Source organism: Macaca nemestrina, chromosome 8 (assembly GCF_043159975.1).
Source record: "Macaca nemestrina isolate mMacNem1 chromosome 8, mMacNem.hap1, whole genome shotgun sequence".
In the NCBI taxonomy this organism is placed as follows: domain Eukaryota; kingdom Metazoa; phylum Chordata; class Mammalia; order Primates; family Cercopithecidae; genus Macaca; species Macaca nemestrina.
In genome coordinates this window covers 89,601,454-89,624,198 of record NC_092132.1, presented here as the reverse complement: position 1 = coordinate 89,624,198, position 22,745 = coordinate 89,601,454, and the positions used below count along the sequence as shown (strand labels likewise).

At 37.9% G+C, this 22,745-nt stretch overlaps 1 protein-coding gene across 7 annotated transcripts in view; it reads right to left on the bottom strand.

The window, feature by feature from the left end:
* Positions 1 to 1,102: 1,102 nt before the first annotated feature.
* LOC105482278 (transmembrane protein 68) overlaps positions 1,103 to 22,745 on the bottom strand; it is a 39,231-nt gene continuing 17,588 nt past the window's right edge. For 2 of the 7 annotated variants that reach the window (XM_071068232.1, XM_071068233.1), the window contains exons 4-8: positions 20,473 to 20,640; positions 15,647 to 15,840; positions 8,948 to 9,008; positions 5,937 to 6,076; positions 2,605 to 5,549 (exon numbers count right to left, since the gene is read on the bottom strand). In XM_071068232.1, coding sequence (XP_070924333.1) covers positions 5,457 to 5,549; positions 5,937 to 6,076; positions 8,948 to 9,008; positions 15,647 to 15,840; positions 20,473 to 20,640 — 656 coding nt within the window. In that variant the 3' untranslated portion in view covers positions 2,605 to 5,456. The other 5 variants (XR_987519.3, XR_011607020.1, XM_011742304.2 and 2 more) reach the window with 5 other exon arrangements.

Here is a 22,745-nt window from a genome sequence, read left to right as displayed (position 1 = left end):
AGGTCGGGAGTTCAAGACCAGCCTGACCAACATGGAGAAACCCCGTCTCTACTAAAAATACAAAATTAGCTGGGCGTGGTGGCACATGCCTGTAATCCCAGCTATTTGGGAGGCTGAGGCAGGAGAATTGCTTGAACTTGGGAGGCAGAGGTTGCGGTGAGCCGAGATCATGCCATTGCACTCCAGCCTGGGTAACAAGAGCAAAACTGTCTCAAAAAAAAAAAAAATTTAACTAAAACAGTAAAACTTAAATATTGTAAAAATAATAGCTTTTGCCAAATTAGCAATAAATGCTGTTCTTTCTTTAGTCTTTATTAACAGAACCAGGGGCTTGCTCTATCACCCAGGCTGTGCAGTGGCACAATTGCGACTCACTGCAGCCTCCAACGCCTGGGCTCAAGCATTCCTCCCGCCTCAGCTTTCCAAGTAGCTGGACTACAGGTTCACGCCACCACTCCTGGCTAACTTCAGTCATTAAAACTCAATAGTTGACCCAAAACAAATTTCTCATTCATTTTATGATCATTTATTCATTCATTCTGAAATATTTCATCAATTTTGAACCAAACACTTCTCACTGCTGGGGGGAGGAAACTGCAAGTAATTATTAATTGACTCTTCTCATTGACCACAAAATTAAAATATATTTATTACACTGGAAAGTGAGGTTTCTTCATTGTGGTTACATAAAAGAATATGATTCTAGGTGAGAAATGTGTAAAGAGTACAAAAAAAAATCAATTTAAAATGATTATTTAGGGTGGGTGCAGTGGCTCACACCTGTAATCCCAGCACTTTTGGAGCCTGAGGTGGGCAGATCACCTGAGGCCAGGAGTTCAAGACCAGCCTGGCCAACATGATGAAACCCTGTCTCTATTAAAAATACAAAAATTAGCCAGGTGTGGTGGCGCACTTGTGTAATCCCAGCTACTCAGGAGGCTGAGGCAGGAGCATTGCTTGAACCTTGGAGGCGGAGGTTGCAGCAAGCCAAGACGGCGCCACTGCACTCCAGCCTGGGCAACAGACAGAGCAAGATTCCATCTCAAAAAAGAAAAAAAAAAAAAAAGATTTTTAAAATGTCACATGTAATTTCACAAGAAAATTAATTGCAACTCAGGTTTATTTTCACATTGTTTAATTTTATACACATTTCACATATCATAAATACACACAATACAAAAAGCTATACAAAAACCCTAGTAATTTAACATTTAAAAAAGGGAGAGGGAGATACTGTATTTGATTTCTGACACTTTTCTGTTTAAATAATACTTAAATTCATTTTTCAAGAAGACAAATTGAAAATCATTAATTTTTCAGAGGGCTCTGTGTTCCCATATATTTATCATTCAGGCTGGGCATGGTGGCTCACACCTGTAATCCCAGCAATTTGGGAGGCTGAGGCGGGTGGATCACCTAAGGTCAGGAGTTCGAGATCAGCCTGGCCAACGTGGCAAAACCCCATCTCTAAATAAAAACAAAACAAAACAAAAATAAATAAATTTATCATTCAAGTATATTTTTATTGAAGCAATAAACCACTTCATTGGCCGCAGAGTCAAACTGGGTAAGCCTCAATAGTGAGCAAAAGTAGAGAACTCTGCTTTCCTCAGCTTAGAATCAGCTTCTAACACACAAAATGCAGAGCACAACAGTGATTTTTAACTGGCGTTATTAAGACCATAGTATAGGGGTGACAATGCACAGCACACCCTATATTGTTTGCTTATAGACTCTTGTTAAAAATATCATACTAAAAATAATAAGAAATTTTATTTTTCCTAATTTCTTTTTTATTCAATTTAAAAAATAATCTTTTTCATTGTGCTTGGCAACTGGACATGATATCTGAAGACATAATTTAAACACACAATGGAGAAAATATATACATAACTCCTAAAGGATTTTGACATTGTTTAAATTAATTATAATTTTGGTTCAATAGTTATCAATCACAGCAAATATAAATAACAAAATAATATCATTCACCATACGATCATGTTTTTAAAAAGTGAATTGTTGAGGCACAAAAACATTACATGACTTGCCCAAGGTCATGAAGGGAATGAGGCGCAGAAAACAGCACTTTTTTTCTAATTTAAACAACTATACTAACCCCTAGCTTACGCCATCTATCAAAATCAGCTCAGGGCAACAGATACAGAAATTTAATGCATTATCCAGGAATGTTTGTTTAACCTAAACTGCTGCTATTAATAAACTTAACTTTAAGAATCTATATGTTTAGCATACATTATTAGGAATTTACAAATAAAACATATTTTTCTGAATTATTAGGTGTGTAATTTGTTAGTATTTGACACAATAGCAAAAACAAATTTGACAATACAATTTTAAACCAATGAATTCTGTGAAAGATGCTTACTAACATGATTTTTTAAAAAAATACTAATTATAGGACCTACAAAATTCAGAAGACAGTACCTTAGATACAAACACTTAATATAAATATAAATGTATTAAATCATCTTCTAGTTGACCCTTTATTATCAATGAAAACGTTCTAACAAAGCACTCATAATGTTTCCTGGTATTCTTTGATGCTTATCAATCAAAGCCTGAACAGCATTCTTCGTCTATTAAGAAAACAAAAGTTATTGTTAGTAGATCTTAATATAGATTGATTTACCTCCCATCACCCCTAAGAATTAATGATTTCCTTCTCAGTATACCCGAAGCATATATATTTTTCTTTTTTTTTTTATACAGATGGGGTTTCACTAAGTTTCCCAGGCTGTTCTCAAACTCCTGGGCCCAAGCAATACTTCCACCTTGGCCTTCCAGTGTGCTGGGATTATAGGCATGGGCTACCGTGCCTGGCTGCAGCACATTTCTTATACTTATTTTATTAAGCCTTGAATTATAGTTGTTGTACACGTGTCTATTTTCTATACCACACTGTAAGCTCCTTAAGATACATCTTAGTATTTCTCCAGCATTAAGCACAGCAATATCTTGTACATGATAAACACTAAAGGAGACTTAAAGAAAAAATATTAAAAGGAAAAAAAGTAGAAAATTTTCAAGTAGGCAAATGGAAGACTTAGTTCTTTCCAGCTATTAGTAAACACTAATGTATATTTTCTTTTATCACCATACATACTGAATAATTATATCAGGGTCTCACTGTGTTGCTCAGGCTGGTCTCAAACTCCTGGACTCAAGAGATCCTCCTGCCTTGGCCTCCCAAGGTGCTGGGATTACAGGCATGAGTCATTATGCCTGGTCAATTTTTATTTTTAAATTGGTTTATGGCTATTTAAAATTCTGATATATGTATTTACATAGTTCATGGTACACACATATATACTTTTTTAGACTTTAATCTTTAAAGAAGATTAATAAACACTAGGCCAAAGATGTATTTTAAAAATACACCCCTTTGGCTGGGCATGGTGGCTCACACCTGTAATCCCAGGACTTTGGGAGGCTGAGGTGGGTGGATCACCTGAGGACAGGAGTTCGAGAGCAGCCTGACCAACATGGTGAAACCCCATCTCTACTAAAAATACAAAATTAGCAGGCATGGTGGCACATGCCTGTAATCCCAGCTACTTGGGAGGCTGAGGCAGGAGAATTACTTCAACACAGGAGGCGGAGGTTGCAGTGAGCCAAGATAGCACCATTGCAATCTAGCCTGGGCAACAAGAATGAAACTTCATCTCAAAACAAAGCAAAACAAACAAACAAAAAAATGCCCCTCTAAACCACAGTTTTCATACCTGTAAAATGAGAACTACTTCATACAGTTATAAGGATTACATGAAACTGAAGGGACATCTTCAGGTACTTAACATAGTGACTGGCACATAGGTTGTGTTCTGTGATGTGTATTAAGTGTACCTCTAGAATTTTATTCATTCATTCAAAAAATATTAGGTGCTTTGGAAATTATAATATTAGTGAAACAAGTCTCTAATCTCAAGGAGTTCATAACTTAAAAGGAAGAATCAAGTACAAAATAACTAAAATGTGAGATCATTGGTGATGGGTATCATCTGAGGTATGAAAAGAAAGTGTTCAGAAGTTCAGACCTGAGAGCCCACTGGGTGGGCAGTGAGCAGGAGAGGACACATGAACAGGGTACTGTTTCGTGCGGGTCTCCAAGGACCCATAATATTCTAATAATGGTAAAGGAAGGAGCATGAGGAGAAAAGAGTACAGGAAAACTACTGTAAGGAATGGCGAGTTAGCCAGTTTGGCTGGAGTTTCAGGTATTCAAAGGTGGGTGAGGTAAGGCTTTAAAATTAATTTCAATTAAATCATGAAGGGAGTTAAATACCAAGTAAAAAAGCACAGACTTTGAGTATATAAAGCAAAAAAGTATAGACTTGTACCAAGTAAAAAAGTACAAACTGGTGGCGTGTGTCTGTAATTCCAGCTATTTGGGAGGCTGAGGTACAAGAATCACTTGAATCTGGGAGACAAAGGTTGCAGTGAGTCAAGATTGCACCACTGCACTGCAGTCAGGGTTACAGAGTAAGACTGTATCAAAAAGGAAAGAAAGAAAAGAGGGAAATTCCATCACATGATACAACATAGATGAACCTTGAGGACATTATGTTAACTGAAATCAGTCAATCACAAAAAGACAAACACCATGTGATTTCACTCATATGAGGTATCTAAAGTGGTCAAAGTCTTAGAAAAGGAGAATGTTGGTTGCTAGGAGCTGGAGGAAGAGGAAATGGGAAGTTGGTGTTCAATAGGTATAGTCCATTTTGCAAGAAGAAAAAATTCTAGAGATCTGTTGCTCAACAATGTGAATGTACTTAATAGTACTGAACTGTATGCTTTAAAATGGTTAAGATAGTACCTGTACCTGTTTTCAGAATAATTTGTTTTACTATGTTTTACCATATTATGTGTTTACCATATGTTTTACCATAATATGTGTTTTTACCATAATTTATATTTTTTAAATAAATCAAACTATACATACACCAAAGACTATATAAAAATCATAATCAAAATATATTCATCCCATTTTATTTTTTGAGTGACAGTGTCTTACTCTGTTGCCCAGGCTGGCGTGCAGTGGCACAATCATAGTTCACTGTAACCTTGACCTCCTGGCCTCATGTCTTCCCACCTCAGCTTCCCAAGGTGCTCTGATTACAAGTGTGGGCCACCAAGCATGGCCCATTCATCCCATTTTCTAAGTGATTCAGTTAACATGACATGTATTGCATTTAACAAGAATAGGGTAAAAAAGAAAAAGAGAACATGACATTTGTTGGATTTTTTTTTTTTTTTTGTAATTATACTCTCTGAAAGTATAATTACAAGGTAGGCAGGCTTTTCTCCTCTTCATCTTCCTTCATCTCTTTTCAAAAACTAGTATTACTGACCATTCCCATTTTTTACTAAAACCTCACCTGCTGACTTCTGTCACACAAATTTACTTGTTCTCTTACCTCTCTGCCAGTTCCCTTTCAGTCAGCTTTGGCACTTCTTCCTTGGCCTTCTCCTTCAGTGCTACATCTCCTGCAGTCTGTTCTCAGCACTTTTCTTTCTCTCTCACCTGCCTTATAAAGCTCATGGCTTAAGTAACTGTCTCAGTGCAAATGACTGAAATCTCCATCATTAATTCTGACTTTCTCCCAAACTCCAGTCCAATATTTCCAAAATCATATGCATAGAAATATATTCCTATCCTATAGGTTACCATAAATTCTATCCCTGGCCCCCACCCATTAAATGTTTGTAGCACCCCCTCACACCCCAACTCCTGCCTGTAGTGACAATAAGTCTCCAGAGATTAGCAAATGTTCCCTAGGGGGTACAATCACCTCTGGTTGAGAACCACTGACCTAGACATGCTTGTAGAATATAAAAATAAATCAGTGACATTCAAAATATAATAATTGAAAATAAAAATCTGTCCTAAAACTAAAAAAGAAAAAGCAATTTACCTTTTCAGCTAATTCTTCCGCTGTTATCTTTGGGTCATACGGAATGGGGTCACCTAAATAGGTCCGTAACTTCACTGGAAAACCTCCATACATTGGAGCAAATGGATAGCGGAATTTTTCATAAAGCCACCTAAATAACCCTGTTTTAGAGTAAACACAATCATTTTAACTTGTTAAGTATTCTGATCATGTAACTGTAAACTTTCAAATTAATTATGTAGAACTTACAGGAAGGTGGCAAAAAGTATCATTTCTTGGCAATTCATACGATTTTTTAAAAAGAAGAGTTTTTCATCAATTATAACAAATATATCACACCAATGCAAGATATTAAAAATAGAAGAAATTGGGGGGTGGTGAGGAGATTTATGAGAACTCTCTGTACTTTCTATAAACCTAAAAATGCACCCCAAAAAAAGTCTATTAATTATTTTTTAATGAGCTTTTAAAAGTATAGAAATTTAACAAAAATAAGTAAAAATGAAAAATAAAAATAAAAATACAGTAATTTAAAAGGCAAACAAGTTACTATTATTGCAAAACAAAGGTTAAACTGCTACCAAACTACTAGAGGTGAAAAAGTCTAGAGACTCACAAATAAGAAACTTTGATAAATAAAAGACCAAAAAAAGGAAGAATAAATTTATGTAAATATGAGACTATAATGCAAAATAAACTAGGTAAAGACAAAACATTATTATAAATTAGGAAAAACACATCAAAGCAAATAACTACTAATACTAATGACCAAATATGAAATTTATCAGGATTAAATAAAAGTGGTAATAATGTAAAAATAAACTGATGGACTAAATTTTTTAAAAAATCTAAAATATCATCAAAGGAATCCAAAATAGGCCACATGGAACAGTCATGGATTGTACCAAAAGTTGAAAGTATTGCTTACACATCAAAACACAGAATACACCCTATCCTACAGGACACACACACACACACACACAAAATCACTAGATACTAGTTTTTGGAATATTCAACTTTAAAGTGAAAAAAAGTGAAAAAAAAAAAAGCACAGGCAAAATGAATAAATAAACAAAACGTCTGGAATAATTTCTGATTTGTCACTAAATTCTAAATAAATTAGCCAAGAAAAAACTAGAAGAAATAGGCCGGGCATAGTGGCTCACACCTGTAATCCCAACACTTTGGAAGACTGAAGCGGGGTGGATCACATGAGGTCAGGAGTTCAAGACGAGCCTGGCCAACATGGCAAAACCATGTCTCTGCTAAAAATACAAAAATTAGCCAGGTGTGCTGGCACATGCCTGTAGTCCCAGCTACTCTGGAGGCTGAGGTGGGAGAATCACTGGAACCTGAGAGGTGAAGGTTGCAGTGAGCCGAGATCATGCCACCACACTCCAGCGTGGGTAACAGAGAGACTGTCTCAAAATAAATAAATAGATAGATAGATGAAATAAATCCACCATGAAAGTTAAAGATCTCATCAATCTTCCTTTCCACTTTAAATCTGATAAAAAGGGAAAAAAATAAGACTTAAAAAACAGAATGCAGTATCAACAAAATAGCAATGTTATACATATAAGAAACAAGGGCAGTTTAAAGCTCTTCAGAAGGGGACTTATAAGTGGATAGGAATACTAATAATAATAGTGCTAGGATAAAAAGCAAAACAAAACAAATAATAATGCTAGGAATATGTAATACAATCAATTAAATATAATATGCAAACCATAGGGTACAACAACAAGCTGAATATTTCAAAATAAGAAAACAGGTATTGCAAAGAAAAAGCACACCTAATCATTTTTTTATTATTATACTTTAAGTTCTAGGGTACATGTGCACAACGTGCAGGTTTGTTACATATGTATACATGTGCCATGTTGGTGTGCTGCACTTATTAACTTGTCATTTACGTTAGGTGTATCTCCTAATGCTATTCCCCCTCCCCCCACCCCACGACAGGCCCCGATGTGTGATGTTCCCCTTCCTGTGTCCAAGTATTCTCATTGTTCAATTCCCATATATGAGTGAGACCATGCGGTGTTTGGTTTTTTGTCCTTGCGATAGTTTGCTGAGAATGATGGATTCCAGCTTCATCCATGTCCCTACAAAGGACACGAACTCATTCTTTTTTATGGCTGCACAGTATTCCATGAGCACACCCAATCATTAACATTGCTATAACTATATTAAAATCTGATTTTTAAAATCTATAAATAAAGGATAGGTAAAAAGAACTTTCCAGTGTAAATGTATTAGGCTGCAAAATATTTTTAAAAAGAACAAGAAGTGACAAATAAACCAAAGCATATGCTATTTCCTTAGGTAGTTCATCTTAGTTCAATATCATATTATCATCCATTTTTAAAGCTGTAACTTCTGGGGTAAGTTAACGAGACTGTTGGGATAGTTTGTAAATGTATTCTAAACCTTGTCACCATGGTTTAAAACAATAAACTAGCTAATTCACTGTGAAGTTTTTTTGTTTTTTTTTTTTTTGAGACAGAGTTTCACTCTTGTTGCCCAGGCTGGAGTGCAATGGCACAATCTTGGCTCACCACAACCCTCACCTCCTGGGTTCAAGTGATTCTCCTGCCTTAGCTTCCCGAGTAGCTGGGATTACAGGCACCTGCCACCATGCCCAGCTAATTTTGTATTTTTAGTAGAGATGGGGTTTCTCCATGTTGGCCAGGCTGGTCTCGACCCCTTGACCTCAGGTGATCCTCCCGCCTCGGCCTCCGAAAGTGCTGGGATTACAGGCGTGAGCCACCGCACCCGGCCTCACTGTAAAGTTTTTAAAAGCCCATTTGAAGAACTTCAGTATGTATATGATACTCTCAACAAAAATAGAGCATTAAGAACTGCCATTACTTAAAACTAGTTATCATTTGGACTTTAAACAGAAAATCGTCTAAACAGTATATCAATTTTCTAAAGATAATAATTCAAAAGGTTTCCTTGTAGGGTTCAACAGCCCAAATATTTTAAAAATTACATTGTAATTCAAAACCATACAAATCAGAACTTACTTGTTCCTCCAAGTGATCTAAATCCTTCTCGAATATTTTGTGTAAACATAGGAATAATGGGCTAAAGAAAACGAGAATTTGAATTAAAAAGTAAATAATCCATTCAATGTCTCCATTAAAGTAACTAATGCAAACTTTTTTTTTAAGAAAGAGAAAAGGCATCTATGGCCATGCCACCCTGAACATGCCCTATTGCAGGATTAGGCCAGCAGCCCGTAATGCAACGGGGTTCTCTCTTTGTTCCCAGGCAGATCGGCAGGTCGAGAAATAATAGACACACACAAGATAGTGAAAGCTGGGTCTGGGGCGTCACCGCCTTCTGGTCCCGTGGTGCCACCAATGCACTGGATATGCCAGCATTTATTATTAAGTATAGTGAGGGCAGGGGTAGTTTAGTGAGGGATTTAGGGTCATTTGATTATGACGAGAGATGGTCACATGGGGATGAAGTAATTCTTTAACATCTGTATGCAGAAGTACAGTATACAGAGATAAGAATTCACAATATAGTGTGTGCATCAGTAATTTCTAACAGAGCACTGAAACAGAAACACAGTCTTTCTATAACCTATGATTAGCAAGATATTAATCAGCAGTAACAGTTGCAGCAAGAGCTGGTTACAAACAATCCACAGAAACAGGATGTGAAGCTAGACAACCGGTTAGACCAGAAATTCTCAGAAGGGAGTATGCCTTAACCCTAAAGAGGCCTAGATGAGCCGTGGCAAGATGAGGGTGTTTATAGCCCTATCTTATCCATATGGACAGGCGTCCCTCATGCATCCATTTATAGGCTCTCCACAAGGGTCACATTCCATTCCCAGAGCTATGAACATCTGCTTTTCTGGGATAGGAATCTTGGTGATGTGAAACCTCCCTGACTGCACGCCCATTCATAGGCTCTCTGCAGGGGGAAGTATATCACGCGCTGTTGGCTCATTCTGGCAGTCCAGCCTGGCATTGTCTTTACACAATCCTGCATGCAATTTTACATTTACAATAATCAGGAGCATTTTATCTTTTATTCTGTAGCAACAGTTTCAGGGGGTCTCCCTACAATGCCCAATCTCGTCTGATCTCAGAAGCTAAGCAGGGTCGGGTCTGGTTAGTACTGGCATAGGAGAAAGAGAAAAGGCATACAAATTTATTAGCATGGGAGTGTGGGGGATCACAAAGTGATTATGCAAACTTTTGAGGGCCTGTTTGATATTATGAAAACAAAATATTTTTAAAATAAAAGTGCATATGATCGGTTTATCAACTAAATTCAACTTGATCATTTGTAAAAATAGAAATTGGAAACACTACCCTCCAGTGGTAATATATATTTCATTGACCAATTTTCCTAACATTTCACATAAAACCTTGAAACTCAAAATAGAGATTACAGTAATCACTAATTTCACTAAATAAAATGAATGTGGTAAACTGAATTGGCTTTAGTGGGCTACTGAATAGTATGCTCACTGGAGAAAAGTTGCAAGCAGGGATTCTAAGGGGAATTTTTCAGGGGGAGTTGGGGACAGAGTCTCACTCTGTGGCTCAGGCTGGATTGCAGTGGTGTGATCATGACTCACTGCAGCCTCAACCTCCCAGGTTCAAACAATCCTCCTACCTTAGTCTCCCAAAGTGTTAGGATTATAGGTGTGAGTCACTGTACCTGGCTCCAAAGGGAAATTTATATATATTTAAATGACAAGTTTTGGCAAGATGCTGTCATGGAATTGCTACAATTTTTTGTGAGTCTATTAAATCTAAAATACTCAACATCAATGAAAAGTAACTAGAAGACTCAACCACATAGACAAAAAGGAAAAGCACATATATTAAAGAATTTGGCCGGGTGCAGTGGCTCGTGCCTGTAATCTCAGCACTTTGGGAGACCAAGGCAGGTGGATCACTTGAGCCCAGAAGTTTGAGACCAGCCTAGGCAACATGGCAAAACCCTGTCTCTATAAAAAGATGTAAAATTATCCGAGTGTGGTGGTACGTGCCTGTAGTCTCAGTTACCTGAGAGGCTGAGGTGGGAGGATTGTTTAAGACCAGGAGGCAGAGGTTGCAGCGAACCACGATCACACCACTGCACTCCAGTATGGGCAACAGAGCAAGACAGCGTCTCAAAAAAAAAAAAAAAAAGAATTCTCCATAATTGTTTGATGTTAGAGAATTTCTGCTAATAAGTTCATGATTTTTATTTTCCAAAAATATCAATGATTCAGTATGTTTTTTAATAATGAAGACCTTAAATACATATAAAATAATGAAATATTGATATGTAAAGAGGTTATGCCACTGTGAATACTGAAGTAGATAAAAAATTGAAACACTTGAAAATACACATAAGATACTGAATTAAATGATACTTCAGAATAGATAAAATTTTGGTTGGGGGAATATTATATTACTTACAGTCAACCATGAGTAAATGCCTAATACCAAATTACCTGCTTAATGAGTGAGATATTTAAATAAGCTGATATCTGAAAAGTCATTCCTACTAAGCTTTGGAAAACAGTAAAATACAGTGGACCGAAGGAAAGAGACTACAGGCAAAGCGTTCATAAAACCTACTACTTCACATATAACTAACCAATCATTTGATATCTCTCTCCTCTCACCAGAAGGAAGATGCCTAATATACTGCAGGGACATTGTTTTGTTCACTGCTGTATAGCACCTAGAACAGTGCCTGGAATCCACTAGGTGCTAAAAGAAAGTGAGACGGAGGAATTAAAGAAAGAGATAATGCTGCTAAATGAATTAATTTGTACTCTCTGAATACAAAAGTCAGAAGTAGACAGCAGCAATCTCAAAATCAGTTAGGAAAAGGGGAGAAGTTAGGTAAAGAAAAGCAGTCAGGGCTGGGTAAGGTGGCTTACGCCTGTAATCCCAGAATTTTGGGAGGCCGAGGCAGGTGACTTGAGGTCAGGAGTTTGAGACCAGCCTGGCCAACATGGTGAAACCCCATCTCTACTAAAAGTACAAAAATTAGCCAGGCGTGGTGGCCGGCATCTGTAACCCCAGCTACTCGGGAGGCTGAGGCAGGAGAATCACTTGAACCCAGGAGGCAGAGGTTGCGGTAAGCAGAGATCACGCCATTGCGCTTCAATCTGGGTGACAGAGCAAGACTCTGTCTCAAAAAAAATAAAAAATAAAAAACAGCAGTCAAATGAAGAAATTAAAATTTGATGGAGTTAACTCATAAAGCTAAAACACAAGAAGATAAGGAAGATAAAATACACTGAATTATTTATATATATAAGTAAATATAGTTTATTTGCTTGTTTTTGTAGAGATGGGGTCTTGCTTTGTTGCTCAGGTTAGTCTTGAACTGGCTTCAAGGGATCCTCCTGCCTCAGCCTCCCAAAGTGCTGGGATTACAGGCATGAACCTCCATACCTGGCCTTTAATAATAATTATTATTATTATATAAATATTATATAATAGTTATATAATTATATTATTAATTATTATTATCTGGAAATCACTACTAGTTTTGTAAAATAAAATTAGTTATGTAAAATATTAGGATGGCTGAAATCATAATGTTTTAAATAGTTATAAAATGTCTTTAGAGTTGAGAACCAAAAATGTCCAAGAAGAAACAGAAATATTTCAGCTCATGCATATACCATTTGCCACTTCCAACCAGTATGGCTGGATTTATATCTACTGACTGGCATGATCCCAGAATTCTGTATTGATGTAGGCATTTATAAAGACTTTTCTGTTGAAATATCATTCCTTAAATAGCTACCTCTCCAGAAGCTGGACATTTCTAGAGCCCACTAAATAAAAGAAAGCTTACCCTAGCAGGCTCAGTATTCCCCACTATAGTCTGGGAATATGGTTTCTACATTGGCACTCAAGCTTTCATCCTTAAAGCCACAAGCATTACTTTACCCCAACTTGATCTTGTAATATAATTATTCATTCCTCTTATTTAAGATGGAGTCTTGCTCTGTTGTTCAGGCTGCAGTGCAGTGGCATGATCTAGGCTCATTGCAACCTCCGCCTTCTGGGTTTTTAAGTGATTCTCCTGCCTCCGCTTTCCATGTAGCTGGGATTACAGGCATGCGCCACCACACCCAACTAATTTTTTTGCGTGTTTTTAGTAAAGACAGAGTTTGACCATGTTGGCCAGGCTGGTATGGATCTCCTGACCTCAAGTGATCTGCCCGCCTCAGCCTTCATTCCTTCTTTTATGCATACTTTGTACACAAAGGAGTTGCATCAGCAACCTAGAATTCAATTGTTTACATATATAAATGTGTCTATATGTATGTGTGTGTGTAAGAGCCTGGGGGAGAGAGACAGCGAGAGAGATAAAGTATATATATATTTCTTTTTGAGGCAGAGCCCTGCTGTCGCCCAGGCTGGAGCACAATGGCACAATCTTGACTCACTGCAACCTCTGCCTCCCAAGCTCAAGTCATCCTCCAACCTCAGTTATCGGAGTAGCTAAGACCATGCCCAGCTAATTTTTGTACTTTTAGCAGAGATGGGGTTTCACCATGTTGCCCAGGCTGGTCTCGAACTCCTGGCCTCAAGTGATCCTCCTGCCTTGGCCTCCGAAAGTGCTGGGATTACAGGCATGAGCCTCCATGTTCAGCTAAGAATGTATATTTTTAAAAACTATTATTGGGGTCTTGACATCTTAACTCTGTCACTAAAAATGTGGTAGCCATTGTACAAGTTACTTACCATGTTTAAGCCTCACTTTCTTCATGCAAAACATGGGGATAAATAATAATAATTATCTCTATCTCAAAGCTTTTTATGGATAAAGTGAGATAATATAATTTTATTGAAACAAAATATTATTTTCTTTTATATCTGCTATTTATTTTACAATTAAATGGGCTAGTTTTCTCCTCAACTTATTTAGACATGAAATTAGCTAAAAAGTTCTTATCAAAGTCATAAATCTCAAAAATTCACAAAACCAGGGTGATTTGTATTATATCAAAAAGTATGTCACTTTCAAATAAACCTTAATATTTTCTACCAATATTTTGTGAACTTGCCTTGACAATCAGGCTTTTTCCCCTTTAATTTCTATTACTATGTCACAATTTAAATGTGGTTAATCCTGTAACAATAGCCTTAAATTTTGTTCACAGCTTATAATTTTGTGAGGTCTATTAAGGGATTTTCCAGATGGGATACTTGTGCCACTTACAACTATATATATATATATATATATATATTACTGAAAGGTTTCCCTCACGTATCTGGGAAGCCCCTTCAGTCTCGGATGTCAGCAGACTCACTGTGCAATGTAGTCAGGAATGGCAACAGTACCAGTTGCCTCGAGTTCTGAACTGTGTGCTCTGCTCTGCTGCTGCCTTGCTGAGTGACCAGATCCCTTCCATCCCTCCATCTCTCTGTGCCTGAGTCTCCTCATCTGCAACATTGGAATAATTATATGCATCACCTCCTTACTGAATAGGAGTACAAGATAGAGTTTAAAAGTGCTATGAGATGTTAGGGTAGCACAATATTTATCAAATGTATAAGATTTCTGTTTGTTTTTAAACTTATAGAAAGGTATTTCTTAAACTTTCTGAAGTTTTATATACAAATCTCAATTAAATTATTTAGATTATTTAAATTAATTATCTGGAAACTCCAGGATTAGAAAGAGTTTTTTTCTCTATATCATTTATCCCTTTCAGGCCTTCTTCCAAGCAATATGCTGTTGAAAATGTAAACTAAAGAATGAGGAATTAGAATCCTATGGCATATTTATGTGATTTTAAATCTATTTTTGTCGTCTTTATCTTAAACTTTTGAAGCAACAATTCTTTGAAAATATAAACTTGAAAACTTAACCTTATCTTTGATTAGGATTTTAGCTTTTATCATTGTTTTCATATACATTATATTATTCTTAATTTTTGTATAACTGCATATATCCTTTTATATTCTATATTATTCATATAGCCTAGGTTTTTGTTTTCTACGTCAGTGCTTAAGACTTTGAGAAATAAGTAAAATGTGCCATAATTCATTTTCTATACAACTAAAAAACTAAGTTACTGACAATATTCTTTAACTGGCCTGGAAAAAGAACAATACTCTATCAAACATAACTTCTTTTTCTGAAAATCAAAATTAAACAGAAACCGAAGGAGAAACATCCCATAGGTAATAGATAAGTGTTTCATAGGCTAAAGTACAATATGGAGACCAAAAGGCTAGGAAATACTTTCCAAAGCCAAAATAAAAGAACAAAATGACATTCAAATTCTCCAGTCATGTTTTTTTGTTGTTGTTGTTGTTTTGTTTCTGAGAGAGAGTCTCGCTCTGTCACCCAGGCTGGAGTGCAGTGGTGTGATCTCAGCTCACTGCAACCTCCGCCTCCCAGGTTCAAGCAATTCTCCTGCCTCAGCCTCCCGAGTAGCTGGGATTACACGCATGCACCACCATGCCCGGCTAATTTTTGTATTTTTAGTAGAGACAAGGTTTCACCATGTTGGTCAGGCTGGTCTCAAACTCCTGACCTGGTGGTCCGCCCGCCTCACCCTCCCAAAGTGCTGAGATTACAGACGTGAGCCACCGCACCTGGCCTATATACTAATTTTTAAAGTATTGCAGTGAAAGTGTCTAAGTTCTTATACACTTTGGCTCATTACTTAACCATGTATTTTAAATTTGACTAAGCTTTACTTTAATAATTAATTTTATACAACTTACCACTTTTGCATCAATTGCAACCTGAGCAAAGCCTTTGCGATGACCCCATACAATGTTGTAAGTTTCATCACTAATTAGGGCTTCTCGAACTCCACCTGGTGAGATAGCTAACAAGTGGCCACTCCTCAGAATTTCAACACATTTTTCTCTTGGTCCATGTAGAGCACAAAACACATCCAGTAATAAACTAAAGCCTGTAAGAAACATGAGTATGAAGATACGACATAATTATTTCTTGTTTGATTCTTCTAAAGCAAAAATCTTCACAAACTACATAGTTTACTATTTATACTTAAATCATTACTTTTACGTTTTAAAATCAACAAAAACTCGAAAGGTTAACTTAAGCTTGATATTGTTGGTTAAGTAATAGCTGCATCTTACTTATCACCTACCATTGATTACCATCTCATACTGACTACCTACTACTCTGGCTCAAATTCTCAAGTAAAACTCACAACAATCTTGACAAACAGGTATTCTTCCCCTACCTTTACAAAGGGGAAAACTTGGGCTTACAGAATAATAGCTTGCTCAAAGTCACACATCTAAGAAGTGGCAGGGCAGACTCCAGAAATGGGATTCTGATGGGATTCAAAAATGATATCTCATCAGCAATCAGAAATCTAATCTTCCATTAACCCTATAAAAAAGAGAATCACTCAGGAGAATGTTAATCAAACTATGCTTAGCTCTGCCAAAAGTGGCAAGATCATGATCAAATCTATTTAAATTAAAAGTTAGATAATGCTAATTCTATAATTAAATTTTTAAAATAATAATAGCAAACATCATTAAAAGATTTTAATAAAGTGAGAGTGCTTGACTCAGGAACAGCTAATTCCAAGTCTTAATATTTTACTGCTTTTCAAATTACAACTATTTATGGATGAAAGAAATAATCCTGTTTGTAATTAAATATTTTAATCAAATCACATATTGGAACTTCTGAGGACTGATGTTAGTATACATTATTCCCTGACAATGGGAAATATAGGGATGCATTTGATGATAAAAACTACGCAGACTGGTCAGGCACAATGGCTCACGCCTGTAATACCAGCACTTTGGGAGACAGAGGCAGGCGGATCACTTACAGTCAGGAGTTCAAGACCAACCTGGCCAACGTGGGGAAACCCTGTCTCTACTGAAAATACAAAAATCAGCCTGGCATGGTGGCATGTGCCTGTAATCCAACTACTCAGGAGGCTGAGGCAAGAGAATGGCTTCAACTCAGGAGGCAGAGCTTGCATTGAGCCAAGATCAAGCCACTGCACTCCAGTCTGGGCAACAGAGCGAGATTCTCTCAAAAAAAGTAAAAATTGCCGGGCGCGGTGGCTCAAGCCTGTAATCCCAGCACTTTGGGAGGCCGAGACGGGCGGATCACGAGGTCAGGAGATCGAGACCATCCTGGCTAACACGGTGAAACCCCGTCTCTACTAAAAATACAAAAAACTAGCCGGGCGAGGTGGCGGGCGCCTGTAGTCCCAGCTACTCCGGAGGCTGAGGCAGGAGAATGGCGTAAACCCGGGAGGCGGAGCTTGCAGTGAGCTGAGATCTGGCCACTGCACTCCAGCCCGGGCTACAGAGCAAGACTCCGTCTCAAAAAAAAAAAAAAAAGTAAAAATAAAAATTTGTCACTCCACATCATACTAAATGTTCGCTGATTCAACTAGATGCATTCTGATAATGAATGAATGAACAGGGGAGGATTCATACATAATAAAACATAAATTTTCTATTTTTTTTTTGGAAACAGGGTCTTGCTCTGTCACCCAGGCTGGAACGCAGGGGCACAATAGTAGCTCACTAGAGCCTTGCTCTACTGGGCTCAAGCGATCCTCTCACTCAGCCTCCCAAGTAGATGGGACTCCAGGCACTGTGCTACCATGCCTGACTGATGTTTTTTTCTTTAACTTTTAGTAGAGACGAGGTCTTGCTATGTTGCCCAGGCTGGTTTCAACCTTCTGAGCTCCAGCAATACTCCGCTTCACAGCCTCACAACATGCTGGAATTATAGCTGTGAGCCACAGCACTCACCCTAAAATCTCTCTTGTGCTGAGAATTATGATTTTATTCCTTCAGAAAGCAAAGAAGGACTTAAGGTAAATTAGTGTCAAAATATTTAAAAAATCATAAAGAGGGTAATTTTTTGAAAAAGGCAAATGCTAAAAATATTCACATTTTATTATTCCTAAAAACGAAAAAAAAAAATAGAAGCAACCTAATGCTCCATAACAGAAAAACAGTTAAGTAAACGTTCCAGTCATACACTAAACCTTTTTCTTATAAAACATGGTAAAAATGTTAATGCTAACATTAAATCTTAAAAAAAAAACCCACAAAATTGCCTATGTGACTGTAAGTAAAAAAAATAAACTAAATAAAAAATGGTAACATTATGTTAAGATGGTAAAATTATAATGATGTTCTGTTTTTTAGTTTCCAAATCTACTACAGTGATCATGTTAGTTTTTTACAGAAAACATAGCCAATACTGCTTATACACAAAGTACAAATGGTTTTTTAGTGACACACGGATACCCAAAGCATTAGCTGTTATAGGCAATGAAGTAGATCATTACTTAATTCACTGTTTGGTTGTGTTTGTCTGGTTGATATGTCAGCTTTTGCTTTTATTCCACAGAACATACTCTCAACTCTCTTGGCTTGTTTCTGGTGATTCAGTGACAGAAGAAAGTAAGATTTAATCTCAATGAGTTTACTCAAGAATGATATTTGTAAAACTCTAAACCATTTGGTTAATTAATCATATATATATATATATATATATATATATATATATATATATATATATATGGGTGGCCAGGCACAGTGGCTCATGGCTATAATCTCAGTACTTTAGGGAGGCCGAGGTGGACGAATCACCTGAGGTCAGGAGTTCGAGACCAGCCTGGCCAACACAGTGAAACTCCATCTCTACTAAAAGTACAAAAATTGGCCAGGCATGGTGGCGGGAGCCTGTAATCCCAGAGACTTGGAAGGCTGAGGCAGGAGAATCACTTGAACACGAGAGGCGGAGGTTGCAGTGAGCCGAGATTGCACCATTGCACTCCAGCCTGGGCAACAAGAGATTCCTTCGCAAAATAAATAAATAAATATATAAACACATACACATACACACACACACACATATGGCCAACCAGGCATGGCAGCTCATGCCTACAATCCCACCATTTTGGGAAACTGAGGCGGGTATATTACCTGGGGTCAGGAGTTCGAGACCAACCTGGACAACATGGTAAAACCCTCTCTACTAAAAATACAAAAATTAGACAGGTTTGGTGACAGGCGCCTGCAATCCCAACTACTTGGGAGGCTAAGGCATGAGAACTGGTTGAACCCAGGAGGCAGAGGTCGCAGTGAGCCAAGATTGTGCCACTGCACTCTAGCCCAGGTGACAGAGCAAGACTCTGTCTCAAAATAAAAAAATAAAATAAAATAAAAATATATATACACACACACACACACACATATACACACACACACATACATATGACCTTTATAAACAGATTTTTTAATGTAATCTTCACGGCTGGGTGCAATGGCTCACACTTGTAATCCCAAACCTTTTGAAGGCCACAGTGGGACGATCACTTGAGGCAAGGAATTTGAGACCAGCCTGGGCAACATAGCAAGACCCCATATCTAAATAAATAAATATAAATAATGTAGTACTCAATCTTATTGTTATAAATTTTATCAGGCAAGTTACACATGATAAGAGACATGATATATATATTCTTTAGGGTAGTATAATATTATGTGAAGACAAAAATACATCTTTTTTTTTTTTTTTTTTTTTTGAGACAGAGTCTTACTCTGTTGCACAGGCTGGAGTGCAGTGGCACGATGTCAGCTTACTGTAATCTCCGCCTCCCAGGTTCAAGTGATTCTCCTGACTCAGCCTCCCGAGTAGCTGGGCCTACAGCAGGCCTATTAGCCACCATACTGGACTAATTTTTGTATTTTTAGTAGAGACGGGGTTTCACCATGTTGGCCAGGCTGGTCTTCAACTCCTGACCTCAGGTGATCTGCCCACCTCGTCCTCCCAAAGTGCTGGGATTACAGGCATGAGCCACTGTGCTCGGTCAAGACAAAATATATCATGACTTTTTATTTTTTTCAAACTAATTTTAATTTGCTATCAAACTGAGAGTTATCAAACTCTAATTATAACAAAATTAAACTCCAAAAATCAGTATTTCATGAAAAACTTCATTACATGAAAAATCAACTGAACTCTAAATCAAACTATAAATTGGCAAAAATCACAATTTATGTTTTTAAAGTTACAGTTCAAGATACAACTTAGAAAAATAACAAGTAAATACCTGCTTAAAAAGGAAAAAATTACTAATTGGGTAGATATTCACTATGTAGTTAATGGGTACACTAGAAGCTCAGACTTCACCGCTACACAATAGATGCATTAAGAAAACTGCACTTATACCCCCTTAATATATAAAAATATATTTTTTAAAAAAGGAAAATTTAAAAACATTTTTAAAAAACATTATGTTGTATACCATAAAGTACAATTTTCACTTAAAAATAAACAATTTAAAAATGTATGAAATAAAAAATGAGCTAACATTTTTGGCCACAATGTCTTTATTTTTAGATATATTGCCTAAAAAGGATGATTAGCTATTCCCATATTAGAGTTCCAAGTTTGTTACATACACCCTAAAAAGGCAAAAAGCTTTTTCAAATGACATTAGAGAGCTCAAGATAGAGATGATCACATAACTTGGTTTTGTTAATAAAACATTTTTACATTACTATCTACAGTGAAAGTTTACCTGGAATTTTAAAGACAAAGTGATCAGCTACTACTCGGCAAGTTCTGCCTTTGTGTATAAATATTTTGGCCATGAAATAGTAAAAATCTATAGGAATAGCTCCATGATAAAAAATTATAAGTGCTGGTCCATCTTCTGGTATTTTCTCCATTCCATGAACTTCATAACCTGTTCAAAAGACAAAATGCATACACTTAAGATAAATTCATTAATTTGTTTACACTAAAGGATGGTTGGTAGCTCAGCCTTTTCTCACAAAAGTCCACTAGTCTTCCTGGTTCTCTTCCCCTTTCCCCCTTCTTCCCTCTCTTTCCTCTTCTCTTTCTTTCTTGAACAAATCAGTCCTACAGCCATTAGGTGGGCCACAGTGAAGCGGACACCTGTTTGGAGAGGTGGCCTGGAGTGTTGGCACCAGACACTAAGGAGGGCACCAACACAGGTGGCGTGGAGTGGGGAGTCAGCCAGAGCAGTCATGAGGGTACCACACAGAAGACAGCCTATCACAGGGTAGGGGGCTGCTGAGCGGGAGGAGAGGAGGCAAGGGTCACAGAAGCTTGGGGGTCACAGCCTGAGTGAAATGGGGGCATCCACAACCAGCAGCAGCCTGGCAGGAGGGGCCAGAGCCCAAAACAGGTGGCCTGGTGTGGGGCATCACAGCCTGAGCGGCTAGCCAGGGCACTGCACAGAGTGGTGGCCTGGCACAAGCAGGAAGAGGGCATCCATGAGTTGTAGGGGAAGGCAGCAATGATGGGAGATGGGTAACACACAGGGGCACTGATCAAATGAGTCAACATAGCAAGAATAATGGGAGCCAGGTTTCACTGTTAGAGGAGAGGGTTGAAAACATTAACAAGGAGAGTATTATTAATAAAAGAAACTCTGTAGCCACAAGGGAACATCACTCCCACCCTACTAATGAGAAAAAGCCTGGAATACAAATCTTTTTTCTTAAGCATATCAGAGAGCAGAGGTCATAAGGCAACCAGGCAAACTGAACTTCAAAGGGTGATAAACCCCTCTAAGGAAAGATAAAAACTGAGAATGGGAGGAAGAGGCAGATGCCATAAAAGTGGGTAAGAAGTGACACATTAAAAAATACTTAAAGTCCCAGGGTGGGCTAGTATTCAATGTAGAATCTCTGGAAGCCCCAGGTAGTCACTCTCCAACTTCTCCACAGACCTCAGTGTGTGCTCACAAGAAAGATTAGAGGTGAAGCTGGAGAGTAAAGAGAGCCCCTGCTAATGGTACAGGGAACAAAAAACCCCACTCATTTCCTGGAATTTTCTCTCATGGAAGCAAAATCTGTCAGACACTGGGAAAGGGGCAGGAAACCCTTTCACTCCTTCTGAGAAAAGGGTATATGCAAAAGGCATGTAATGCTGGGAGGGGCAGAGCTCTACTCCCCTTCCCCACACACTCCTCCATCCTCACCAGCCCAGTGTCAGGTAAAAGCTCACTATTCTAGAGAAGGGGTAGAAGCAAAATATCTACCGCTGCGCAGTGGGGGTGGGTGGCAGGAAACTCCGGGGGGCCCAGAGTCCTTAAGTGACATAAATCAGAGATCTACCACGGAGGCAGTGGCAGCAAACTTGCTCCCATGACAAAACCCCCAACACAAGGAGAAGGGAAGGGAACACAGAAAGCCTCACCCCTAAGCCCCAGGAATAAAGAGCCCAATAAGATTATAGCTAAACCTGAAAACTGAGGAGTGCTATACCTCAGCTCCCGGGGGAATGAGGGCAGGGGCATGAAGAAGGGGTGTGAGGAGTCCCCATGTACCCCCATGTGGAGTTATAAGCAAAGGCGACCTTTTTCTGGGGTCACAGGAGGGGCATGAAGAGACTCCTCCTGTGGCAAAGGCATACAGGAGTGAAGGTGGAGCAGAACGACCAAAAAATCCCTCTACTTCAGGCCCTACACTATGCACAAGATAACAGTAGGAGTCTGAAGTCTGTGCTGAACTGAAGGTAGCTGCAGCGCAGCAATAAAAGCCAAATCCAGTTCAACCACTCAGTAGATTGAATCCACCTCCAACCAACCGCCAGTGGCCTAACAGATTCTTAGTCATAAATACTATTTATGAGCCAATTCTCAGTCATAAATACTATTTACCCATTGTTCTTTTACAATGGCCATAATTGAATTAAAAAATGATGTAAAATAGCAAGAAAAAAAACCCACTGTCAAGAGCTAAAACAATTAACACACCCAAATGTTGAAACTATCAGATGGAAACTATAAAATAACCATGATTAATAAGTTAAAGGGGAATG